This window comes from Alligator mississippiensis, chromosome 13, assembly GCF_030867095.1.
Source record: "Alligator mississippiensis isolate rAllMis1 chromosome 13, rAllMis1, whole genome shotgun sequence".
In the NCBI taxonomy this organism is placed as follows: domain Eukaryota; kingdom Metazoa; phylum Chordata; order Crocodylia; family Alligatoridae; genus Alligator; species Alligator mississippiensis.
Window position 1 is genome coordinate 2,823,811 of NC_081836.1, and position 20,680 is coordinate 2,844,490.

A 20,680-nucleotide genomic window follows, 5' to 3' on the forward strand; every position below is an offset into this window, starting at 1 on the left:
TCCTTTAAGCCCGAGCTCCTGGAGGGAGAGAAGAAGCCCGCGGGGAGAAGGTGAAGGTGGAAGACAGACGCTGCATGTGTCGCGCCGCGCATGCGCCCTCCCTATCCCACTCTGCCGCTGTGTGGACTTGTCTGCCTATGATTGGACCCCGCTCCCAGGGGGGTGGGACTTCAGCACTGCTCCCCGGCCCCCTCTAAGGCTGGCAGTTCCTAGTCACTTCCGGGTCGCGTAGGCGGGGACGCGGTTGTCCCCGCCCCACCTGCGGGAAACGGGCGCTGATTGGCCGGCTGGAGCGGATCGCTTCCGGGTGACGCCGGGTGCCTGACAGAAAGATGGAGGCAGTGGCGGGCGCCTTCCCGTTGTGGCGGCTGCTGCTGGTGGCGGCGGCCGGGCTGGGCCTGGCGAGCGCGGGCGCGGGCGGGGGGCCCCGCACCCTGGTGCTGCTGGAGAACAGCAACCTGCGCGACACGCACTCCCTCTTCTTCCGCAGCCTGGCGGGTAGGGCCGGGACCGGGGGGCGGGGCTTGAGGGGCTGGTGGGGTTGCGGGGGCAGAGGCCATGGGCACCGCGGGGCACCTCTGCTCCCCCACCTCATCTCTGTCTCTTGCGGGCGCAGACCGAGGCTTCGACCTGACGTTCAGGACAGCGGACGACCCCGGCCTGTCCCTCATCAAGTACGGCGAGTTCCTGTACGATAACCTCATCGTCTTCTCGCCCTCCATAGAAGGTGAGGGGAGCTCTCGGTGCCGCCCCTGCTGTTCCGCGGGTTGCCCGTCTCCCGCGTGCTGCTGGGGCCGGGCTCTGACTGCGCCCGTTTCGCGGCTGGAGAGAGACCTGTCTAGCGCCTAAACACAAACACGGGGGGGGGGGCCAGCAGTGGAGCCGCATTACGTGGCCTGTCCGTCACGGCGCCGACCCCTCGCGCTGGCCTTCGCCCCCACGTGCTGGGCTCAGGCTGGTCGCTGCGCTCGTGCGCTCCTGGCACAGGGGTGTTTGATCCCACAAGGCTCCTCGTCTGGGTCGTGCGGTCAGCATGGGATGCTCCCTTTCTGTAGAGGAGGTAATTCACAGGGCTGTGCGGGAGGAAGTCACTTTAATGATACGTGGGATCCCTTTTAAATCATTACAGCTGACTTGTATATACTCGTTTGTTCTGTTCTGAACCCCAGAGTTTTTTCCCATTGTTCCTTAAACGCTCGTCTTTCTCTTTAGCTGCCCTTCCTTAGTCAAGGGAAGAGCGTTTTCACTGCCTTTTACCTTGCAGAGGTGCGGGCTTCTCTAACTGATATGCCTTACTAGTATGTCTGGGTTATTGCCGCTAAACTGAAATTTAAAAATTAACTTGGAGGTTTTTGGAGAATAGAACGAATGAGTTTTTTACTTGTGGTTTCCCAGCGCAGAGAAAAAGATAGGTTTGCGTTTGCTGACAGCTCACGAGTGCGGTCTTGCTGGTTCCTCGCTATACTCTTGAAAACTTACAATTTCTATGCAAATGGATTAAAACACAGAGTGGTATTTTGGGATGAGGTGGGCAGAAGAAAGCTTGAAATATGCCCCGAGTGCTTTTAATGAGATCCTTGGTTATTTCTCTGCAGCCGATGTTGAATAGCTAGTTCCCTGCCTTCGGGCTGAAGCCAAGTCCACTGTCTTCCCTACCGCTCTGGCACAACTTCCTTATCAGCCTCCCTCAGCACCCTTGTACCTCTTTCTCCTTCCCTGGTCCAAACAATGATAAAGTATCATGCTGTTATCTGCTGGACTCGCAAGTGACTGCCATTTGTCTCTTAAGATTTTGGAGGAAATATCAATGTGGAGACCATCACAGCTTTCATCGATGGAGGCGGAAGCGTCCTTGTGGCTGCCAGCTCGGACATTGGTCAGTAAGAATGACACGTTAAATGAATTCGTATGAACTATGGCTTTGCTTTCTGCAGCTGCGTAACGGAAGTGCTCTAGAAATGAAAACGTCAGCTTTCTGGACGCAGGGCGGTGGTTCAAGTTTTCCTTGACATGAGAACTCTTAGCCCTCTGGCTGCAGCCCTCTCGTAACAAAGAACTACAAAGCGCTTCTGTTCCTGTTAGGCAGATGGGAAAACTGTGGCATGGGAGGCCAGATGATTTACCCAAAGACTTTGGAACAAGTTGGTAGTGATCAAAGTTTTTTATTAAAAAAGCTTTAATTGTATTTTTCAAATGAAAGTTGAGTGCAGAGGTGTGTAGTGAGTGCCTCCAGTAGCTGTAAAATGTTCAGTTTGCAGCACCAGCGTCTGCTACTTCTATTTTAATTGTCTTTAGTTTTCTTTTGAGCCTTTTTGTACATAGTGTAGAAATAGCAACCCGTCTTTGTTCTTTTAGGTGACCCTCTGCGAGAACTGGGCAGTGAGTGTGGAATAGAGTTTGATGAGGAGCGGACAGCCGTGATTGACCATCACAACTACGATGTCTCAGACCCAGGCCAGGTAAGTCTTTGCCAAATTCTTTGGGTGTGTCCACTCCTTTGGAAACGTGTTGTAACTGCACAAGTTACTGGGAAATGTTTGCTTTTTGTTGGAGGGAAAAGGAGGTTTTTGGTTAGCTGTAAAGAAGAATCTTTCCTGTCTTCCTCTTGCCTTCACCCCTTGTCCATGCTCTCTCCCAAGACTATCTTACATACCTGCTTTGAGTATTATTGCATTATACAGGCTATAGGGTGCATCTCTACCCTTCCAACTGAATTGGATGTATAAACTTTTGTGAGTAAGAGTTCTTTTCATCAGATGTGCAATACTTTCTCTGTTGAATAAATCCTTTTTAAGTGTAAAACCTGTTTTGATATTAACTGTTCATTTAACTACTGAAATGCTAACTTCTGCATTTGCTGTGAATTGCAGCTTCCATCCTAAAGCAGTTTGACACACACAAATAAAATTTAGCCCTCTAATAAACAGGAGACATCATTCAGCATTTTAGCATGTAATAAAATGTAAAACTGAGAACTGGGTGACTGTTGAGTTACATGTAACTTACCTGCCTGACTAGTAGAACATACCAAACTTAGCTTATGGGCTGTAGTTGTAAGCTAATATTTAATGGCTACCAGCCTCTGAGAATCAGCTTTTTTTTTTTTTTTTTTAAAGGAAATTAACTATAAAAGGTAAGCATGCAGAATAAGATTAATCAGCTGTTTAAATTACGATACTGCTCAGTCCGTGCTGACCATTCTTACCATCTTCATTCTCTTGCCCAGTGTCACAAATTGTTTCTGACCAAAAGGGGAAGATGACTGTCAAGTCAATTAATGCTGCTTCTAAGCACCAGAAAGAAAGCAGCAAAGTGTCATGAGGTGCTGTGTTGTGCAGTTACTAGCCACAAAGTGCCTGCAGCAGGACAGAGCAAGCTGTAATGAAGTGGCCTATCAGCTAGCAGAAGTGGGCTTAACAGTTCCTAGTGTTCTGTAGAAGCATGTAAAAGCTTTAATGAAAGTCTCTTCTGTCTCTTCCCTAAAGCACACGCTCATTGTTGCAGACTCTGAAAATCTTCTGAAGGCTCCTACAATAGTGGGGAAGAGTCCATTAAACCCCATTCTTTTCCGAGGAGTTGGGTAAGTGAACTATAAGGCTTTTGCTATTATCATACTCTATAAACTAATTTTTAACTTGTATTAGCATGTGATCATTGAAACAGAGCTCTTATTTTGTGTTGCTTTCTACTGTTTACTCCAGTTTCCCTAACTGTGAACAAAATACAAATTTTTTCATTTCCACATAGTCCTGTTTGTTTGTAAAGATTCTGTTTGAATTTAAAACAGAAACCCTCTAATCGTAGACTGTAAAAGGTGATTCTTGAATGCTGTCAGGTCAAAACTTGATGGGGGTGGGGTGTGTGTGAAACAACTCAGCACTTACATTAGTTTTAAAAGAAAACAAACAAGTCAGTTTGGCTTACTGAGGATTTAATCTGAAATTAGTGGAAGTTTTACCACTAGCTGTATCAGGAACTGAATCAATATCATTATTCTCAAGCTCTGAATTGTGTGTTCATGGGGTTTAATCAGAACTTGAGGAGCGTGTACTGCCTTCTTGGAAGAGGTGTTTTGAGTTGAAGTATCTTCCTGTTACTTTCCCCGTTTCACTCCCCACAGCATGGTGGCTGATCCTGATAACCCTCTGGTACTGGATATCCTAACTGGCTCTTCTACCTCGTACTCCTTCTTCCCTGACAAGCCCATCAACCAGGTATGTTCAATTACCTTTTGTCCTGTTTCTTTTATCTGGTTATATTCATTCCTCTTGTTTCAGCAGTTTAAAATTGATCAAGAGATGCAACACATGCACTGAGGTACAGGGGAATTCAACATCTGTAATCTCATGGTACTGCTCCGTATTGCATTCTCATACTCTCTTGGAATCTTTTATCTGCGGTTTTGTTATAAACTGGATCCAAATAGAAAAAGCTGGATTAGCTCACAAGTCTTAATATTGATCGCAGCAAAATAGATTCCAAAAAATAGTCGTCTTTCAAGGGAACTGAGATAAAAATAGTGAGGCGGAAGCAAAGGCTCCCAATCCATTGCTGCTTTGGCAGACCAGGGATTTGGAACACGTTGCTTCTAGGCTGCTGGGTCAGCGCAGAGCAGGCTGATGATACTCCAACCTTGTTGCCACATTGCAGTTCGTTTGACCAGTGTGAAATGAGGTATTCCTAGTAAGGATCAACTGGCTATGGAGACTGGACTAACCCATCCTCACCAACGTTCTTCTATTTAGTTTTGAAGCTGTAGTAGACAAAGGGTTAAAAAAAAAAAAAAAAAAGCAATAGGTAATATATTCTGGATGCTCTAGTGTCTCAGCATGTGGTGAAGTCTCATGCTTCAATTAACCTGAGTAGTTGACAGCGTCTCAACTTACTGACACAACAAGTCAGAGGAAAAAGGATACTTGAGGGTTGACATGAGTAGGACTGAACTGACAGGAAACTAGTTTGATTTCTGCTTGCTTACTATGACATTTCGTAATAGTTATTTGAACAGGCAGATGCTTTTCTTTAAGACAGTGATATTGCAACGAGAGTGCCGTGAGATTTTTTTTTTCAAGGGTGCTGCACAGTATTAGTACCATTAGGTGTGCAGACACGATTCACGAGAGAAATCCAGATTGCAAATAGGAACCCATCACAATAAAACATTCTGATCAGTTGTGGTCTTTCTAAGTAAACTTATTCTATTATTTTTCTGCGCTCAAAGTGAGTGAAAACTAAGACTTGACATTTTCTGAGGGGTGCCTTGAATCTTAAAAGGTTGAAAACTGCTCCCTTTAAGAAATATTTTCTAATCCTTGAAAGCCTAATTTGGATTGTGTTTAGCTGCAGCCACACCATAGTATTTCTACTAAAGACATTGCAGTGGTGTTTGATTTGACTGGTAACTGTTTAACTGACCTGACTATTAACTGTTTAACCCCTATGGTGAATGTGTCTGGCAACTACATTGTTTGCTTAAAAAGCAGCTTAAAGCAGTGTGCAAAGGTGAGCTTTTGGCTAGTTTGCTTTAATACAAATTTTTGTTATTGCTTTGCCTTTCTATATCTGGTTCCCCTAATGCCTTGTGTTTCCTCTTTACATTATAAGAAAGGGCTCTTGTTATGCCTGCAGCGCCTGCTGCTTCAGATGCCTCAACTGAAATCAGAACCTTACGTGCTACTATAATGCAAATAAGCATTTAGCTTGATCAAAGCAAAATGAATTATTTAAATCTATTCTTATCCTGTCTTTTCCATTTTAGTATCCTCATGCTGTCGGGAAGAACACCCTTTTGATTGCTGGTCTCCAGGCCAGGAACAATGCCCGTGTTGTCTTCAGTGGATCCTTGGATTTTTTCAGTGATGCTTTCTTTAACTCTGCTGTGCAGAAAGCTATGCCTGGCTCTAAGAGGTATACTAACTTAATATCTTCCATGGGCACTTGGAGCTGTTCTCTCTGAGTGGTTCTAATAGCTGTTTGATCAGAGAAACTGGGAGATTGGAACCAATTGTCTCTAACAAGAATATAAGATACACTAACATTGTGCACTTAACTCCCTTAAGTGCTACATTACTCCCTTTGCTATATAGGCTTTATGATAACCCATTTTCTTTCAGCCTTGGAGTAAATTGTTGAGCTGTCTAAACAATATGATGTTGTCCTTACCTTATATTAAGAAGGGAAGATGCAACAGCTCAGTTCAGAGATGCTGGGGAAAAAAAAAAGATTCATAATGTTGTAGATATGGTTGTCTTAAAATGCTGTGCAATATTATACTCTGAACATCAGTAATCCCATCAGCAATTAGGCTGGGAATCTTCTCAGTTAAGAGGCATTAAAACATATCACTGGATTAAGTGATTATTCAGTAGTAAGTAGACCATTAGGGTGTATAGAAGAATTTGTGAAGTAAAGTAGTCATTTAAGATAAGGGCCTATCTGATATGGTCCTTTGCCCTTCTAGAAGAAATCTGCTTGGAAAAACATTCTCTTCTATATAAAGCCAGGCCAGCTTTGTTGCTTTCAGCTCCAGTAATAACTTGCCTGTGTGAATGGTACTCTGTGCAGTGGCTGTCATCATGCCTCATTCTCAACCTCTTGCTATATACATAGGTACTCCCAGACTGGTAACTATGAGTTGGCAGTTGCCTTGTCCCGCTGGGTATTCAAGGAAGAGGGTGTGCTGCGGGTTGGAGAAGTGTCTCACCATCGTGTGGGAGAGATTGCACCACCTAATGCCTACACTGTCACTGACCTTGTGGTAAGACTGTCTGCAGAGAGATGTACTGGACTTGTATAGAGCGGATGAACTTTTATTCTTTAGGCTAAGAGAAATGTGGAAGCAGGCTTTTTTTCCCCCCCACTAGGACTGAGACCCAGAGCTGCAAAAACTACAGCGTAAAAATTGCTATGAGGAATGCTCTGGGAGGGGAGAGAAATAGAATCATTTGGGGGCTTTCTCCCTTCAATTTTAATTGGTTCTAGATAACTAGGTATTGAAAGCTCTTGGTGTAATCTCTCTAAATTTGAGGATAGCATCTGCCGCACCTTTGGACCCTATTTAGCAGTACATGTCAGAGGTGGTCCATCTTGGCTCATATGAGAACATCATGAAATATTAAATGGCATCAGCAGCCAGCTGTGGAGAAGCCCTTGACTTGTTTTAAGTATTACCCAAGCCTGTTGAACAGATGATCCCACTTGTTTTCTTTCACAGCACTTCTCTACAAGTACTTGAGGCAGTCAGAGCATGTTCTGGAATTTTGACTTCACGCAGTGTCGTTAAATAATGGAGATTGGCATCAGTTTTCAAAGTAAAAATGAATAGTACACGCCAGGAAGTTAAAAATGCCATCCTGCTCTGTGTAGAAATTGCAGCTATAAAACTTGTGGTAGGAGGGGGGAAAAGCTTTTAACCATGGCACACTTGCCAAGCTTTAAATGTGGCATGTTTAAAGGGAAGTCTGCTCCACACTGAGTATACCTACCAAAGGCTTGTTGGTGCAGTGAAGTTCCTGCACGGTAAGACAGAGTGCAACATTACAAGCACATTAGCTCCAAAGTGAAATGGCTTTCAGATATCCCTGTAAGTGAAATGCAGTACATACCTCTTCTGTTCAGAAACTTTGTCCTGTAGGTCTTTATTAATGCAGCATTGGCCTGTGTGTTTCAGGAGTACAGCATTGTGATTGAGAAGCTCTCTGATGGCAAGTGGGTTCCCTTTGACGGAGACGATATTCAGCTGGAATTTGTTCGCATTGACCCATTTGTCAGGACTTTTCTGAAGAGAAATGGTGAGCCTGAGGTTGCCTTGGATGAGCAAACATTTCCAGCCTTAGGGATTTAAAACCTATTGATAGTGACAAAACTGGGCATGTCCTCTCTCTCCTCTTGCCATGGAAACGAATCTCACTAATAGTACGATTAGTTGGAACAAAGGCTATTTTGAGATAATGTATGGAATAGCCACAGACAGCATGTCTGACTACATGAAGGAAGGGTTTGCTTTGCATTGCTTTGCTGCAGAGCTGTTCCATTAGCAGGAGCAACTAGATTCCAGAGGACTAACGCGGCAAAATGGGTTTGTGGAGAGGGAGGTGCAGGGCCGTGAGGTGGAAGGGAGCTGAGAAAAGAATTCCCAAATGAGAATTTTTTTTATTTTTTACTTTACTTTTGGTCTATTTACTGAGTTATTTACATGATGTTTTTTTCTTTTTCCAAGGTGGCAAGTACAGTGTACAGTTCAAACTGCCAGATGTCTATGGAGTTTTTCAGTTTAAAGTAGATTATAATAGGCTGGGATATACCCATTTATACTCCTCTACTCAGGTAAATACAGTAAAAAAATCTCTTCTTTGGATGTGTGTTGAGGGGGCTGGAAATTATAATTCCAATTATAATTATTGGAATCTGGCTGAAAAGGGTCTACAGTACGCTGAGTGGGGGAATCATGCCAAGAGGTTTCTAAATGATTACATGCTAGCATGAGGTCCTGCATCTAAACTGAAGGATGTCCTTTTTTGTCTGTCTTCTGCTCCCAGGTGTCTGTGCGTCCCCTGCAGCACACGCAGTACGAGCGTTTTATCCCCTCCGCATACCCGTATTATGCCAGTGCCTTTTCCATGATGGTAGGCCTCTTCTTGTTCAGCATCGTCTTCTTGCACATGAAAGAGAAGGAGAAATCTGACTGATCTCCCAGCAGGGGAAGAACCTTTGCCCAAGTCACTGCCTCCAGATGGAGCCAGGTGGCATGCAGGACGCTGTAAATGTTGTTTGGGGATGAGACTCCTCAACTGGTAAGGGCCAGATGAGCATGGGGATTTTTTAAGACTAGGGGCTAGCAAGAAAGAGGGAGTAAAATTTTATGTTTGAGGGGACTCCACTGAGCTGTAAATGATCAATATGTATTGAAATACAGTGATAGTTTGAATATTGGCATTTCATGACAATTTGTAAGGAACTATTTCTTGGCTTGATTTTATTTTGGGGTTTTTTCCTTCCCCCTATTGGAATGGCTTTTGACTGAAGATTTTTTTTCCCCCCTCCCCCCCAAAAATAAAGACTTGCTCCCCTCACTTTCTGAATTGTCTGGCTTTCTCATAAGTGGTTTTCTAAAAGAACACAAGGTACTTTTAAACTGCATGTGGCTGGGTTTGTTAATTTAACTGCAGAACAGGCTATAATGCTTATGATGGAGACAGTGCTCCTGGCATCAAAAGCCTTCATAAATAAGGGTTTGAAGTGAGAAGTCTCAGTAATTCAGTGTAGGCCCTTCAGGATGCTAAATTAGTGTATTAGCCACTTGGGTCCTTACTCCTCAGTCTACAAAGAGAGATCTTTATGAAAAACTGTAGGGATGTCTCTCTGTAGTAGATGCCTACGTCCAGAGGAGTGAGCTTCCTGTTTTAAGACTTGCTGGTCTGGTTGAAACTTCAAACAACATAAGGAATTTGCAGAATATCTGCATTCAGGGAGAAGTTGTCCGGCAAAAGTGAAACAGCACCCCCCCCAATAAAAAGCGCTTTTTTTCCTTCCGATGTTCTGGTGTAGAAATGTCAGCCCTTGATGTGCACTGCAGCATACATCCATCTAGGAGGATCCATAGGACAAGGTATGAGCAATCTTCAGTTACTTCCAGCATTCAGATTTGCAAAAAGAACTAGAGTTAAATGTAGTGGAGTGGAAGGCTGTAACACTTTTCTGGAGCAGTAGCCCAATGTAATCAAGTAGGGAAAATTAAATTCCTCCTCCCCTAACTCATGGGTCTCGTAACCAGCATCTAATTCTCCTAAGGGCAGCAGTACAGTATTCACTTTTAGCACTCCTGCTTTTGTGACTGGATGCATTTCTCCCTCCCCATGAGAAATCATCCGTGTTCCTCACCCACTAGTCACGCTCATTTAGCTTCCAGCTACCACAGTACATGCATACCTTTGTGCAAGAATGGAATCTAGCATTCCAGGTAGCTCTTCACTCCCCTTCCTTGAATGATACATTATTGAAAATCCTATCTGAATAAGACCAATCTCCAGAGCTTACACTGCCGTAATGCCAAATGCCATGACATTTAGCTCTGGGTAATAGACAAATAAATCTCTCTCTCATAACTCAGCATGCAGACAGATGACGCCTGTCAAATTTACATGTGTTACATTGATCCTCCAGGCTGATTATCAGAAATCACACACTTTATCACAAAATAAGCCAAATTAACAATTCATCTTAACATCCCAACACCACTTCCTTTGCAATCCCTTGCAAGGTTTTCTTTTCCAGTAAAGTTGAAGGTCAGTTTTTTTTCACCTCATTCCTCCCACTCCTGCTCACAACTCCCCTATAAGTTCTTCTGGTGTAGAAAAGAAGAAAGCTCTGAAACGGAAAGCTACCCATTATTTGGAAGAGTAATGTTTTCTACTTGGTCGCTCTGTATGCACAGCCGTTTTGTGTTATCAATGCAGTTTCACCTACAGATAAAGACCTTCATCACAGCCGAATAGGAGATTGTTCCGTAAAACAATTTAAATGTCAGTTTATCCCAACTCACGGTACATGTGGGGGAGCAGAGGTACCATACTCCATCCACTCACGGACTGAGGTTTCGCTGTGGTGCTCTATAGATTTTGATGTAGAGAAGGGTTAGTTCTGTTGCATATGTACTTTGAGTATCGCTTGGTGTGACCTTGCTTCCTTTGAGAGAATCCCCCTCGGGCAGTTTCAAGCTGGGCAGGAATGAACAACCTCCAAACAGAGTATCCATACATCTTTTTGTTATACAGGCAACCCCCGCTTAGCACTCTTCATTGGATCCGGAAAAACCAAGCGCTAAGCAAAACAGTGTTAAGTGAAACGGATTTTCCCATAGGAATGAATGTAAATAAATATAATTTGTTCCCAGGGGTCCCCACTTGTACTATAAAATCACTGAAATCCCCCAGTACTACTATAAAATCACTTAACTCAGACATGTAAATGCTTTGTTTAACACGTTGAACTTTGAATTAACACAAAATTATAAAAGTAATGAACTGTTTTCACTTTCACTTTTTGCTTTCTGCTTTGTTCAGCACTCCGAGTCAGGGCTGCCAGGGTTAGTGTCGGGGGATTTTGACGTGCTTGGCAGAGGATCTTTTTTGAGGCGTGGCTGCAGGGGATACCCCTGAGCATTATAGTGAAACGTTAATTTACAAAACATTACATTGGCAACAGCATTTTGAGTTGTTTCGAATGGTGAAGATGAATTCAGACAAGGTTCTTTGGGGGAATCTGATATCTTTCATGAGGCCAACTTAAATAGTTGGAAGAAACATTTCTTAGCAAGCTTTCGGATTTAAAAACCCTTGGTCAGGCTGAGGAAGCGCCCGCAGTTGGTGTGCGCGCTCTTCCTGAGTGGAACGAATAGCACGGGGACCAGAGGCTGCTCTGCATGCAAGAAAGGCAGCCTTTCACCTCTTTACTATTCGTTCCCTCCAGGAACGGCGTGCACACTGACTGCAGAGGCTTCCTCAGCCTAACCACGGGTTTTTAAACCCGAAAACTTGCTAAGAAAAAACTTTCCCAACTATTTAAGTTGGTCTAAAAGACAGGCAGACCAGGTTGTTTGGGTAAATCTGCTGTGTCCTCAGACCCACCCGGCTCCAATCTCCACCCCTGCCCGCAAATTCGGGCATCTCAGCTTTGTAAAATTCCCCCCGGGGCCTTGAAACGATTCCAGCGTGCGCGGCGTCTAGGAGCGGAGCAGACGGCCTCGAGAAGACCACCGCGACCATCCTGGGGAAAGGCGGTTTAACTGGGAGGCTCGCAACAGGTGTCGGGTCAGAGACAAAGTGGGTTTGTTGCAAGCCTGCGATGTCTAATAAAACACCCCCTATTTTTTTCCAGTGGACGGGACGGCACTGGGGGGACGTGCCACGGGGGGAAGAAGCATGGTGCTGGGGGGCTGCGAGTGGGGCGGGCAACCTGCGGCCCTGGGGTGGCAGTGGTGGTGGTGGTGGGCACTCAGAGCTGTGCAAAGCAGTCCGGGCCAGCAGGGGGCGCTGTGGCGCAGGCCGGCTTTTGCGACAGCGGGCGGCGCGTTTACGACAGCGGGCGGCGCGTGGCGGCCGGCGGCGCGTGGCGGCCGTCGGGCGGGCGGAGGCGGCAGTCGGGCCGCCATGCTGCTCACCGTGTTCTGCTTGCGCCGGGACCGCAGCGAGCTCACCTTCTCCCTGCAGGTGGACGCCGACTTCGAGCTGCAGAACTTCCGCGCGCTCTGCGAGCTCGAGTCCGGCATCCCCGCGGCCGAGAGCCAGGTCGGTCGGGCGGTTGGGCGGGGGGCGCCCCTCCAGGCCGTGCCCCGCGGGGAGGGGGGGGTGCAGGTAGACGCCCCCCGCTACCAGAGGGGCAGGGGGTGACCCCACAGCCACACACAAAAACTCCCGGAGATTGCATTTGCTCGGGACGCGCGCCTCGCACCCTTAGGTGCGTCTGATCCCCACGGGGTGATGATGACGACTCCCTTCCCCGCCCCGTCGACGGGCTCTGATGGGGCGCAGCTCCGGGGAAGGGCGTTCCTGTAGTTGCCGTCCCCGTGGCGGTCGTGCCCCGTGCGCTGTCGGTGAGGACCGCGACTGTCTTGCACGAGCGGTGGAAACGTGCGCGGGGGTCTGGGATCGTAGCCCCGTCTGTTACGTTGCGACGGGGGTTTCCCACGCGCACGGTCAACCTGGACTTTGGCCTTTTCAGAATAACAAGACTTACGGGATCGTTTGGGCCGGGAGAGCCGGACTGTCCACAGCCACGTAGGGAACCGGTGCTGCGTTTTGCCGCGCCGCGAGCCCCTCTGAAAAATGGGCACGCGCGGTATTCTGCTAAGCGAACGGGGAGGCGTTTTAAGATGGGAGTTGTCCTCGGTTTCTTCTAACACTTAGTAGGTCCGTTTCAGTCGCTTCTAGGTGCTTCGACTTGAAATGCCAGGTGAGGCCGGGCGCCAGAGCAGGGTTTTTATCAATTTCTTCGTGGGTGTCAGAAATCTGTCGAATCTCTGCGACTTACACAGACTAAAATTGCAATGAAGTTCAAATTCAGCAAGTTTTTACTGACAGAAGTACAAGTTTTGCCAAAGTGTGTGTGTGAGAGAGAGAGGGAGATCTGTATGGGATCTGTCAGGAGCAGATGCTGGTGAACTGGGCTAGGGTTACACACTGGAGGGTTTGATCTCCAGAAGCTGTTTGTCCGCTTCTTATCTGAAGGCAGACTGCTGCGGCAGGCAGCGTTATCTCTGTCTTCATTTCACCTCCCTCTCTCCTTTCTCAGAAACCCAGATGAGCGGCTGGATGTGTCTGTCCGTGCCGGGAGTTCTGCGCTCGTTGCGTTGGCGTGATGATCGCGTTCCAAACAATGAATTAAAAGCTGTGTTTGGACAGCTTAAAATTGGCAGTTAAATGATAGGCGAGTGTGAGTGTTGGTGAGTGGTGCTAAAGGAATAGCCCTGGCAAGTGACAGCGGCTTGTAAAGCAGGCTGAGTGCAGATAACGTCAGAATAAGCTCGTTCCTCGTAGCGTCCCGCTGCTCTGCCCTGCGGCGTCCTGCTTACGGCAGGATGAGAAGTGAAGTTCAGGCTGATGCCTGCTGAGTTGTGTTGAGCGGGGTGTTGTGCGAGGGGCACTAGGAGCTGTCGGTTCAGTTCATGTGGGCTGCCAAGCAGCCCCCAGATGGTTGTGACTTGAGCTGTTTTGTCGTGGGTTTTAGTTCAATCCATTTTGGGGGGGAGTTCACCGTGTAGCACATCCTTTTGTTTTCCAAGTTGTCAGACCTGTGCACGTGTATGTGTGCAAGGATGAGATGTGTGTAGGGATGAGAGCAGGTAGATTTGAATGAAAGGTTTGCCCTTATTAAAGCTTCTTGTGTAAACTCGACTTCCCAGAGATACTTACTCTTAGAAAAAGAAAATGCCCTACTTCTGGTAGAATTAAAGTTTCTCATTGATGTTGTTCAGTCTGATCCTTTGTGTGTCTTAATTTTGTGTCTAAGCTGCCGGTTTCAGCTTGCTTCCTGTGTAAGCCAAGGTTTTATTTGGTAGCGCTTAGGTAAAATTATTTCAACTCCTCACGATGTGCAGAAACCACAAAAGATCAAGAAAGTTTGTCTCTCTGAACCAGTTAGTCATCCTGCCACCCTGCCCTGCCTTCAGGAGAAGAGAATATCTTTGTATACATGATGTACAGAACAACTGGACCCCAGTTTTGACAGATACTTCTGGATACTATTGCATATTAATTATAATTAGCGTCTGAAAATAAATGATGAAGAAATAGGCCAAGTGACTCCACTACCCACAAAACAGCCTTCGTGATGACTTCTAGCCACTGCTGACTTCGGATGAGTTGGGATTGGTTACGCAGCGGTTAACAGTTCCAGGTCTTTGGCTTTCCCCAGCATGCTGTGTGAGTGTGTCAAGTGCCACATAAATGCAAAGTATTGCTTTATGCTAATCACAAGATATTTCAAACAGCCACAAAATCAAGTCACTGGCCTTACTAGCGCTCCAAAGTAACTTTGATTTTTAAATTTAAGTGGAATCCCCTTTAGTGGAAACATTGGACGCTTCTTTTAATAGGGAGCAAGGAAGCCTGTTTGCTTGATGGTTTTCAAGTCTCTGATGCTACTACCAACTACCCTGATTTATGCTGAGTGTGAGTATTGATATTCAATACCCTGTTTGTTATTTGATAGTCAGTAACAAGTATTGTTATTGAATAACACGTTTCTCTCTCCTTCCTATTGCCGGCGACCCCTGTAACGCTTCTGCGTGTGAGAATGTACGCGTGTGTGCAATCGGAGGCTTGGGTCCGTGAAGTACAGCGTGAAGTGTAAACACCTCTTGTTTTTCAGAGATGGCCCTCCAGGCACTGACATCACAGTAACATGACAACTCCAAATCTATTTTAAGATGATAGGTGGTCGTGCACTCGCTTGCTTGCGTGTGGGACAGTTTTTCTCTGAGCGGCTGCCTTGCTGTAGATAAAATGGTTTGATTATATAGCTTTTCATTGATATCGACTGCAGATACCCCGCGGCTAGCTCCAAAGCCTGACGGCGGGACCTTTGCTTCTGCTCTCGCTTGCGTCTGACCTGTTCCTGCCTTCTCCCATCCTCACCGTGCTGTCCTTGCTGTGTGCTGATCTGTATATCATTTTCATTTTAGCTTTTTGTTTTTCCCCTATGGGCATTCTTTCATATGAAGAATCTTACATAAAAGTTGCAAAGTTTGTTGTTTTTCCTGGGAGATCCCTAGCCTGAATTTAGAGGGCAGGGCTGTATTTGCTTGTATTGTACTGTACAAAGATCTGTATCGCTCTGTGACCTGTTCTCATCAAATCCTGGTGACGATCGTCAGTTTTTCCAGTCTTTAGATGCACATTGCTTTAAAGGTAAAATCACCTGCCCAAGGAAGGTACAATTTGTAGAAGCCATCACGCAGCAGGGAATGAACTGAGGTTGTGGGGGAGGCCGTCATGAGACACTGTTCTTATTGCTAATCTGTATCTCGGCTTTTTTGGTTCTGCAATTAATTCTAAAGCCCCTTTGTAGCACATCTATCTCCTAGTCACTAGCGGATCCTTGACGGATCTGTTTTCTTTGCATGTAAAAGAGATGCATCACCCTGGCTGGAATTTGAAAGGGGGTGAGGGAAATCTGAACAAACTGAGCTGATGGGAGTTTTCTAGCTGCTTCTGGCTTCACAAAAAATGTATCCGCTTCTTTTTTCCCCCCACCTTTGCATTTACTGACCTCCCCTTCTGCTGGGCTTTGTGATTACATCTTGGTTAAGGAGAACTGAAGCTCCTCAACAGTTTTAAGTGCCAGTCCTAAAGGGATAATCATATGTGCATCCCTTGGGGTTTTAGGGCCGTGATCTGCTCATCATGCTGTACCGTAATTGCACCAACTTCTAGTTCTCGCAGTGCTGATCCTGTATTTCTCTGTATTTCTAAAGTGTGGCTAATCCATATGCTAGATTGCAGTTGCTTGGAGCCAGAAGCTGATTGGTATCCTGGTGGGAAGTAGAGAGGAAGTCTCGTCTTATTGTGGATTTTGATCAATTTATGTGTTGCCTGAGTGTCGCACATCGCAGTGGCTTCCAATCCTAGATACGCGTGCAGCAGTTTTACTAGGCCAAAGCAGTGATAGGACCACCCGGTGCCCGTCAGTTTTTGTGCAGATTTAATCTGTCGTGGAGCCTGAGTTGCTCCAAATCCATCTTTAGCTTGCCAGAGATGCTGCACAAGTCCATGTAATTGAGTGAAAATCAGGCTGTGGACCCAGCACAGTCTCATCAGTACCATAGGGAAGAGGACTGTGAACTACTGATCTAATGAATCCTCTTGTAGGTTAGAAAATAGTTAGATTGCAGTGAAACGCTGGTATCCAGCGAGCTGGAGTGCTCCTAGTGTGAGACACCAGTGATGGCAACGGGTCGCTAACAGATGTTTCAGCTTTGTTGGGTGGAGTTAATAACTCTGTTTGTTCTGTTTTAAAGGAAGATATTTGTCATTGTTTTCACGTAACCAGCCAAAAAGTGGCTCCAGGATTCCCACGTGCATCGAGAAGTCTGCTCCAGGACGTTCTTGGCCAAACCAGAGCTTTTCATACTGCTGGAGGATGGACTGTGGTCGCTGACTGCCTTCGGGGGAGTTTTCCATTTACAGTTTAGCTGCCTTACAGAATTTGCATTTTTAATACGTTACAAGCTAGAGAAGCTAATTTTATTTTGTCACGCTTTTGTTATTTTGACTGCAAAGGAGGAGAGCAGAGCAGCTGCTACGTGCTTAATTTGCCCTTTGAGCTATTAAGGCAGAAAGTTTCACGATCCCATCAAAGCAAGAAGTCAAGTTAGATCTCTTTAAAAATGAGTTATGTTGCGTGTCCCTGAATGTCCGCACAAAGCGTCTGTCATTTAAGCTGTATGCGTGCAGGGCAGGTTTATTCAGAGATTGGGTTTTTTCCCCTGTCAGCAGCATTGCTGAATTCAAACTGGGTGTGATGCATTTAGTTATATGAGATGCTGCATTTGGGAATCTCCCCCCACAAACGAGGCATAGCGGTATAAGTAAGAGCCTGTTGTTACGTTTCTGCTTTGCAGATGGGGAACGTACCGATGTGTTCTGGATAAGTATAGCTCGCCAAGTAGAAGTGGACACAGGCAGCCCATGGAATATGATACAGATTGATGCTGCCAATCGTGTATTTAGTAGGACAGAAGTCTCCCATTAGTTTCTAATCTTGTGTCTGTCTTGTATCATCTTAATAGCAGCTCTTTTGATTGCTTTGGATATGGTGCAGGTCTGCAGTACGAGCTGGAATACGTTAGCAGTAGTTCATCTTAACGTCCGCAGATTTGTACACTTGGTGGCCTCTCCTGTGGCTCTTACGAGAGTTAATAGTGAACAAAGAGCTTCCATACTCTTCTTTGAGCCGTCTTTGATTATTCTTCGTGTCATCGGGGTGACTGTACTGTGTGTGTGCATTGCCCGCAGGGGCCACTTCCTTCTCCTCACATCCCTGGAGGGGAGATTAAAAGCGGGAGTGTTCCCCACCACCAGTTTCATGTTGCTGCCGAGCATGCAGTGAACTCACGTCGCATGCTGTGTCCTCCTCACTTCCCTTCTTGCTGCTGTGTTTTTTTCCTGTATTTTGGGGCTTTTTATTTATAGCAGAAAGTCTGTCAGTCAGTTGTTCTTGTGAGGAATGAAAAAGAGGCAGCTCCTTGTGTAGCGTGGGCATCCTCCAGACATACAAAGGCAAGCAGTGTGCCCTGTGCCCGTTAATAGGGAAAGCTCTTCAGGCTCAAACATGAGGCTGGTCTATAAATCTAACTTTGATGTTGGAGACCTGCTCACCATTGTAGTTGTGCACCTGGTGTAGAGGTCACTAAGGTCTCTGGCTTTATTATGCTGACTAAATCCAGTGCTAGAGGTCTGGTACCCCATTACTGGAGAGCTCCCATATCCACCAAAGTAAAACAAAGTGATGCCGAGGACTTGGTGATGTTGATTCTTGCGAGCCGCTTACCCAACTGGTTCTGTGCCCATCATAAGAGGTATTGAGGTCCCCAGACCCAGTGGTCTGTCATCATGACGCCTCTCAAAGTAAGTGTCCCTGAGGTCTCTGGGATAGAGTGTTTTATTTTACGACAAAATAGGGTCAGTGTTAACGATGAGAATTTCATTTATCTTGGGTTGGGGTTGTTCATCGTGTCAGGTGTTGCAAGTACAACATGGGCTTGGCTGTGCTTATCAGTTTTGTGTCTTGAGAGTCTAGGCCCTTGAACTTGTCTCTTTCTGCATAGATAAAGATTTTCAGTGTCAGCTTTGTAGCAGGAAAAAAAGTCTGTAGAATTTGAAATTCTGCCAGTAGAACATGTCATCAAAGAAATGAACTAACAGTTGTTTTTGTATTTAAGATTATAAAAAGGGTTGAAGGTAAAGAGTTAGCCACATGTAAATAAGCATTTTAATTTTAAAAATCTCGATGTGTTTGATCAGATTTGGAGCCCTTTGTGCTGGCCCCCAGATCCCTAGATCAGCCAGATCTGGTGCTGGATTTCTGCTGAACACTGTTCCTACTACAGTTTTGTATCTGGCATCAACACTGTGGTCTCTGAGGACTCTTCCAGGCACTCTTACCTCTTAAATCAGTGCCTGCCAAAGGGGTGAAGGTATAGGTACTCTGTGTTCATGGGCATGATGCTTCATGTTGGAGAAACTGAAGCGGATCCTTGTGGCGTAACAGCCAGTTGCTTAGGGTCAGGCTCTGCCTGCAGCTATTTCTCTGTAGCCCTGTATCAAGACCTGCTTTAAGTTGTTTGGTCACCCAGCTTACTCCATTTGGGTCAGACTGGGTGTTAGTCTGGCCAGCTCTGTTAAGAACTGCCCTGTTTTAACAAGCGGTCACTCCGGTGCCTCATCTGCGGGGGAAAGACAAGGGGTAAAATCTGAGCTCTGTTGCTTTTGATATTCGTAGGTCCGACTTTCTAAGAATGCTGGATCTCCCGTTTCAGGGTGGAGGGGAGTCTCCGCAGGTTTCTCAGGTCTCCAGCTGGATTTCTGAAGAAGGACCCTGGATTAGGGGTGCTCTGTTGAGGGGCAGTATCCCAACGGAAAGGAGGAGATTGACTAAATAAATCTAATTCATTGCATTAGAGAAGACCTCCCACTTGAGCAGCAAAAAAGGCAACTGGACTGAGAACCTTTGCTTTAATCTTGGGATTGCCTGTGACCGTGGTGCGTGCTCAAAGCACAGCATGCAGGTTGAATTTGGCCCGCGAAGCCAAGTCATCTGGCCTGTGAAGCCCCCCATGTGCCTGGAAATTTGGCAGTGGGGGGGTGATGGCGGTGTTAATTGCTGCAGCTCTTGGTGCCTGGCTGCAGTTAATGTCGCCACGGCTCTGCCGCTAAACTTTTGGACCTGCGGGAAGCCCCATGCCAATGGTCCCACGTGCTGGATTGGGCTGGTGCGCTTGGGTTAGCAGTTCTCAAGTTAGTGGAAGGGATTGAAGGGTGGTTGAAGTCGCTGCCCCTCTCACAGTCTCTGAGCCCGCGGGGAAGAGAAGGTGGAGTGGCTGTTGGAACCACTGCTCCCCAAAATAGTCCAGAGACCCATGGCAATGGTAGTCTGAAAATGCAGAGATGTATTTTAAATTCTACGTACTGGCGAGTTACCTTCGTTCACATTAGTGTGTAGTTGTTTGCTACATTTATAAAATATGTGACTGAACAGTTGGTGGGATGCTGTGAAAGACTGCTAATTACCGAAGCTAAACCCTACGTGTCAGATAAATGAACAAAGCTTATTTTGTGATCTCGTCATCTTTGCTTGTTTTGACAGAGCTCGGGAGCTGATGATGGTACTCTCCATCACTAGAGAGAGGTAGTGGGGTTCTGGCGTCTCAGGAAACGTTTGCAGACATAATGGCTTGGGAAGTGTCTGCAAATTGTATTTTGCAGCAGATCTGTGTTGCTTGTGATAGCGCTGGTTAGCTGCAGGTAGGCAGTTCCTGGACAAACTCTCCGGTACAACTCTGCCAGCGCACGGCTGGCTGGTCTTCACCTGCAGCAAACCTGTCGATCCGGTCCTGGGCTTCTCAGGAGCAGAAACTCAGTCTTGCTAAACCGCGTGGTAATTGTGAAATTTGAACACGTGCCCAGTAGGACGAGGTGTAGACCTCCAAGCTGTCTTCATTTTTGACTTCAGCTGGGATTGCACTAAAACCCAAATGGTGGTGCTTAATCCATCAACCTTTTTAGTTCCTCTCGCTGCTATTTCAGTGTTAGCATGGGCTAGATAGAGGCTTCGTGTTCTGAAATGAAATGGACTTTCTGGGATTTTGAAGGAACCACCTCCAGTAAGAACTGCTGGCCTTTTAGGATTGTGTTCAAAGTAGAACTCGGGCAAATCATATGTTTTAATTGAGCAGTTCCTTAGGAGCTCAAATCCCAGTGGTCCTAGGCCACGGATTGCTGTTCTGTTGATGAAGTAAACCAGAAACTGCTGAACACTGATCTCAGTCAATGGCAATTTTTTTTAAACTAGTTATTCTGGAAAATCATGGCTGCATGTCGAAGGGTGCAAGCAAAATACCAGTGAAGCTCTTTTCTGTTTCTTTTCCTGTTCCGTCCAGTGTTAAACACAGACCTGGAAATGTGTA

At 46.1% G+C, this 20,680-nt stretch overlaps 2 protein-coding genes across 4 annotated transcripts in view; both read left to right on the forward strand.

Moving 5' to 3' along the window:
* Window positions 1–317: 317 nt before the first annotated feature.
* DDOST (dolichyl-diphosphooligosaccharide--protein glycosyltransferase non-catalytic subunit) lies at window positions 318–9,071 on the forward strand. The gene is made up of 11 exons (XM_006261700.4): window positions 318–498; window positions 617–727; window positions 1,790–1,876; window positions 2,356–2,459; window positions 3,486–3,580; window positions 4,121–4,214; window positions 5,759–5,907; window positions 6,610–6,757; window positions 7,670–7,790; window positions 8,219–8,325; window positions 8,538–9,071. The coding sequence occupies exons 1-11, from the start codon at window positions 333–335 to the stop codon at window positions 8,685–8,687; spliced, it is 1,332 nt and encodes a 443-aa protein (XP_006261762.2). The 5' UTR covers window positions 318–332; the 3' UTR covers window positions 8,688–9,071.
* Window positions 9,072–12,086: 3,015 nt separating this feature from the next.
* Window positions 12,087–20,680, forward strand: part of DDI2 (DNA damage inducible 1 homolog 2) — a 35,725-nt gene continuing 27,131 nt past the window's right edge. Inside the window, exon 1 of one of the 3 annotated variants that reach the window (XM_014597963.3) lies at window positions 12,087–12,284. In XM_014597963.3, coding sequence (XP_014453449.2) covers window positions 12,147–12,284 — 138 coding nt within the window. In that variant the 5' untranslated portion in view covers window positions 12,087–12,146. The remainder of the gene's footprint in view (window positions 12,285–20,680) is intronic. The other 2 variants (XM_006261687.3, XM_019500004.2) reach the window with 2 other exon arrangements.

Excerpts from the sequence above, each read along its gene's own strand:
- DDOST (XM_006261700.4), top strand. The coding sequence starts at position 333 with ATGGAGGCAGTGGCGGGCGCCTTCCCGTTGTGGCGGCTGCTGCTGGTG. Across the intron at positions 499-616 it reads CTTCTTCCGCAGCCTGGCGG|ACCGAGGCTTCGACCTGACG; the intron begins GTAGGGCCGGGA and ends TTGCGGGCGCAG. Across the intron at positions 2,460-3,485 it reads ATGTCTCAGACCCAGGCCAG|CACACGCTCATTGTTGCAGA; the intron begins GTAAGTCTTTGC and ends TCTTCCCTAAAG.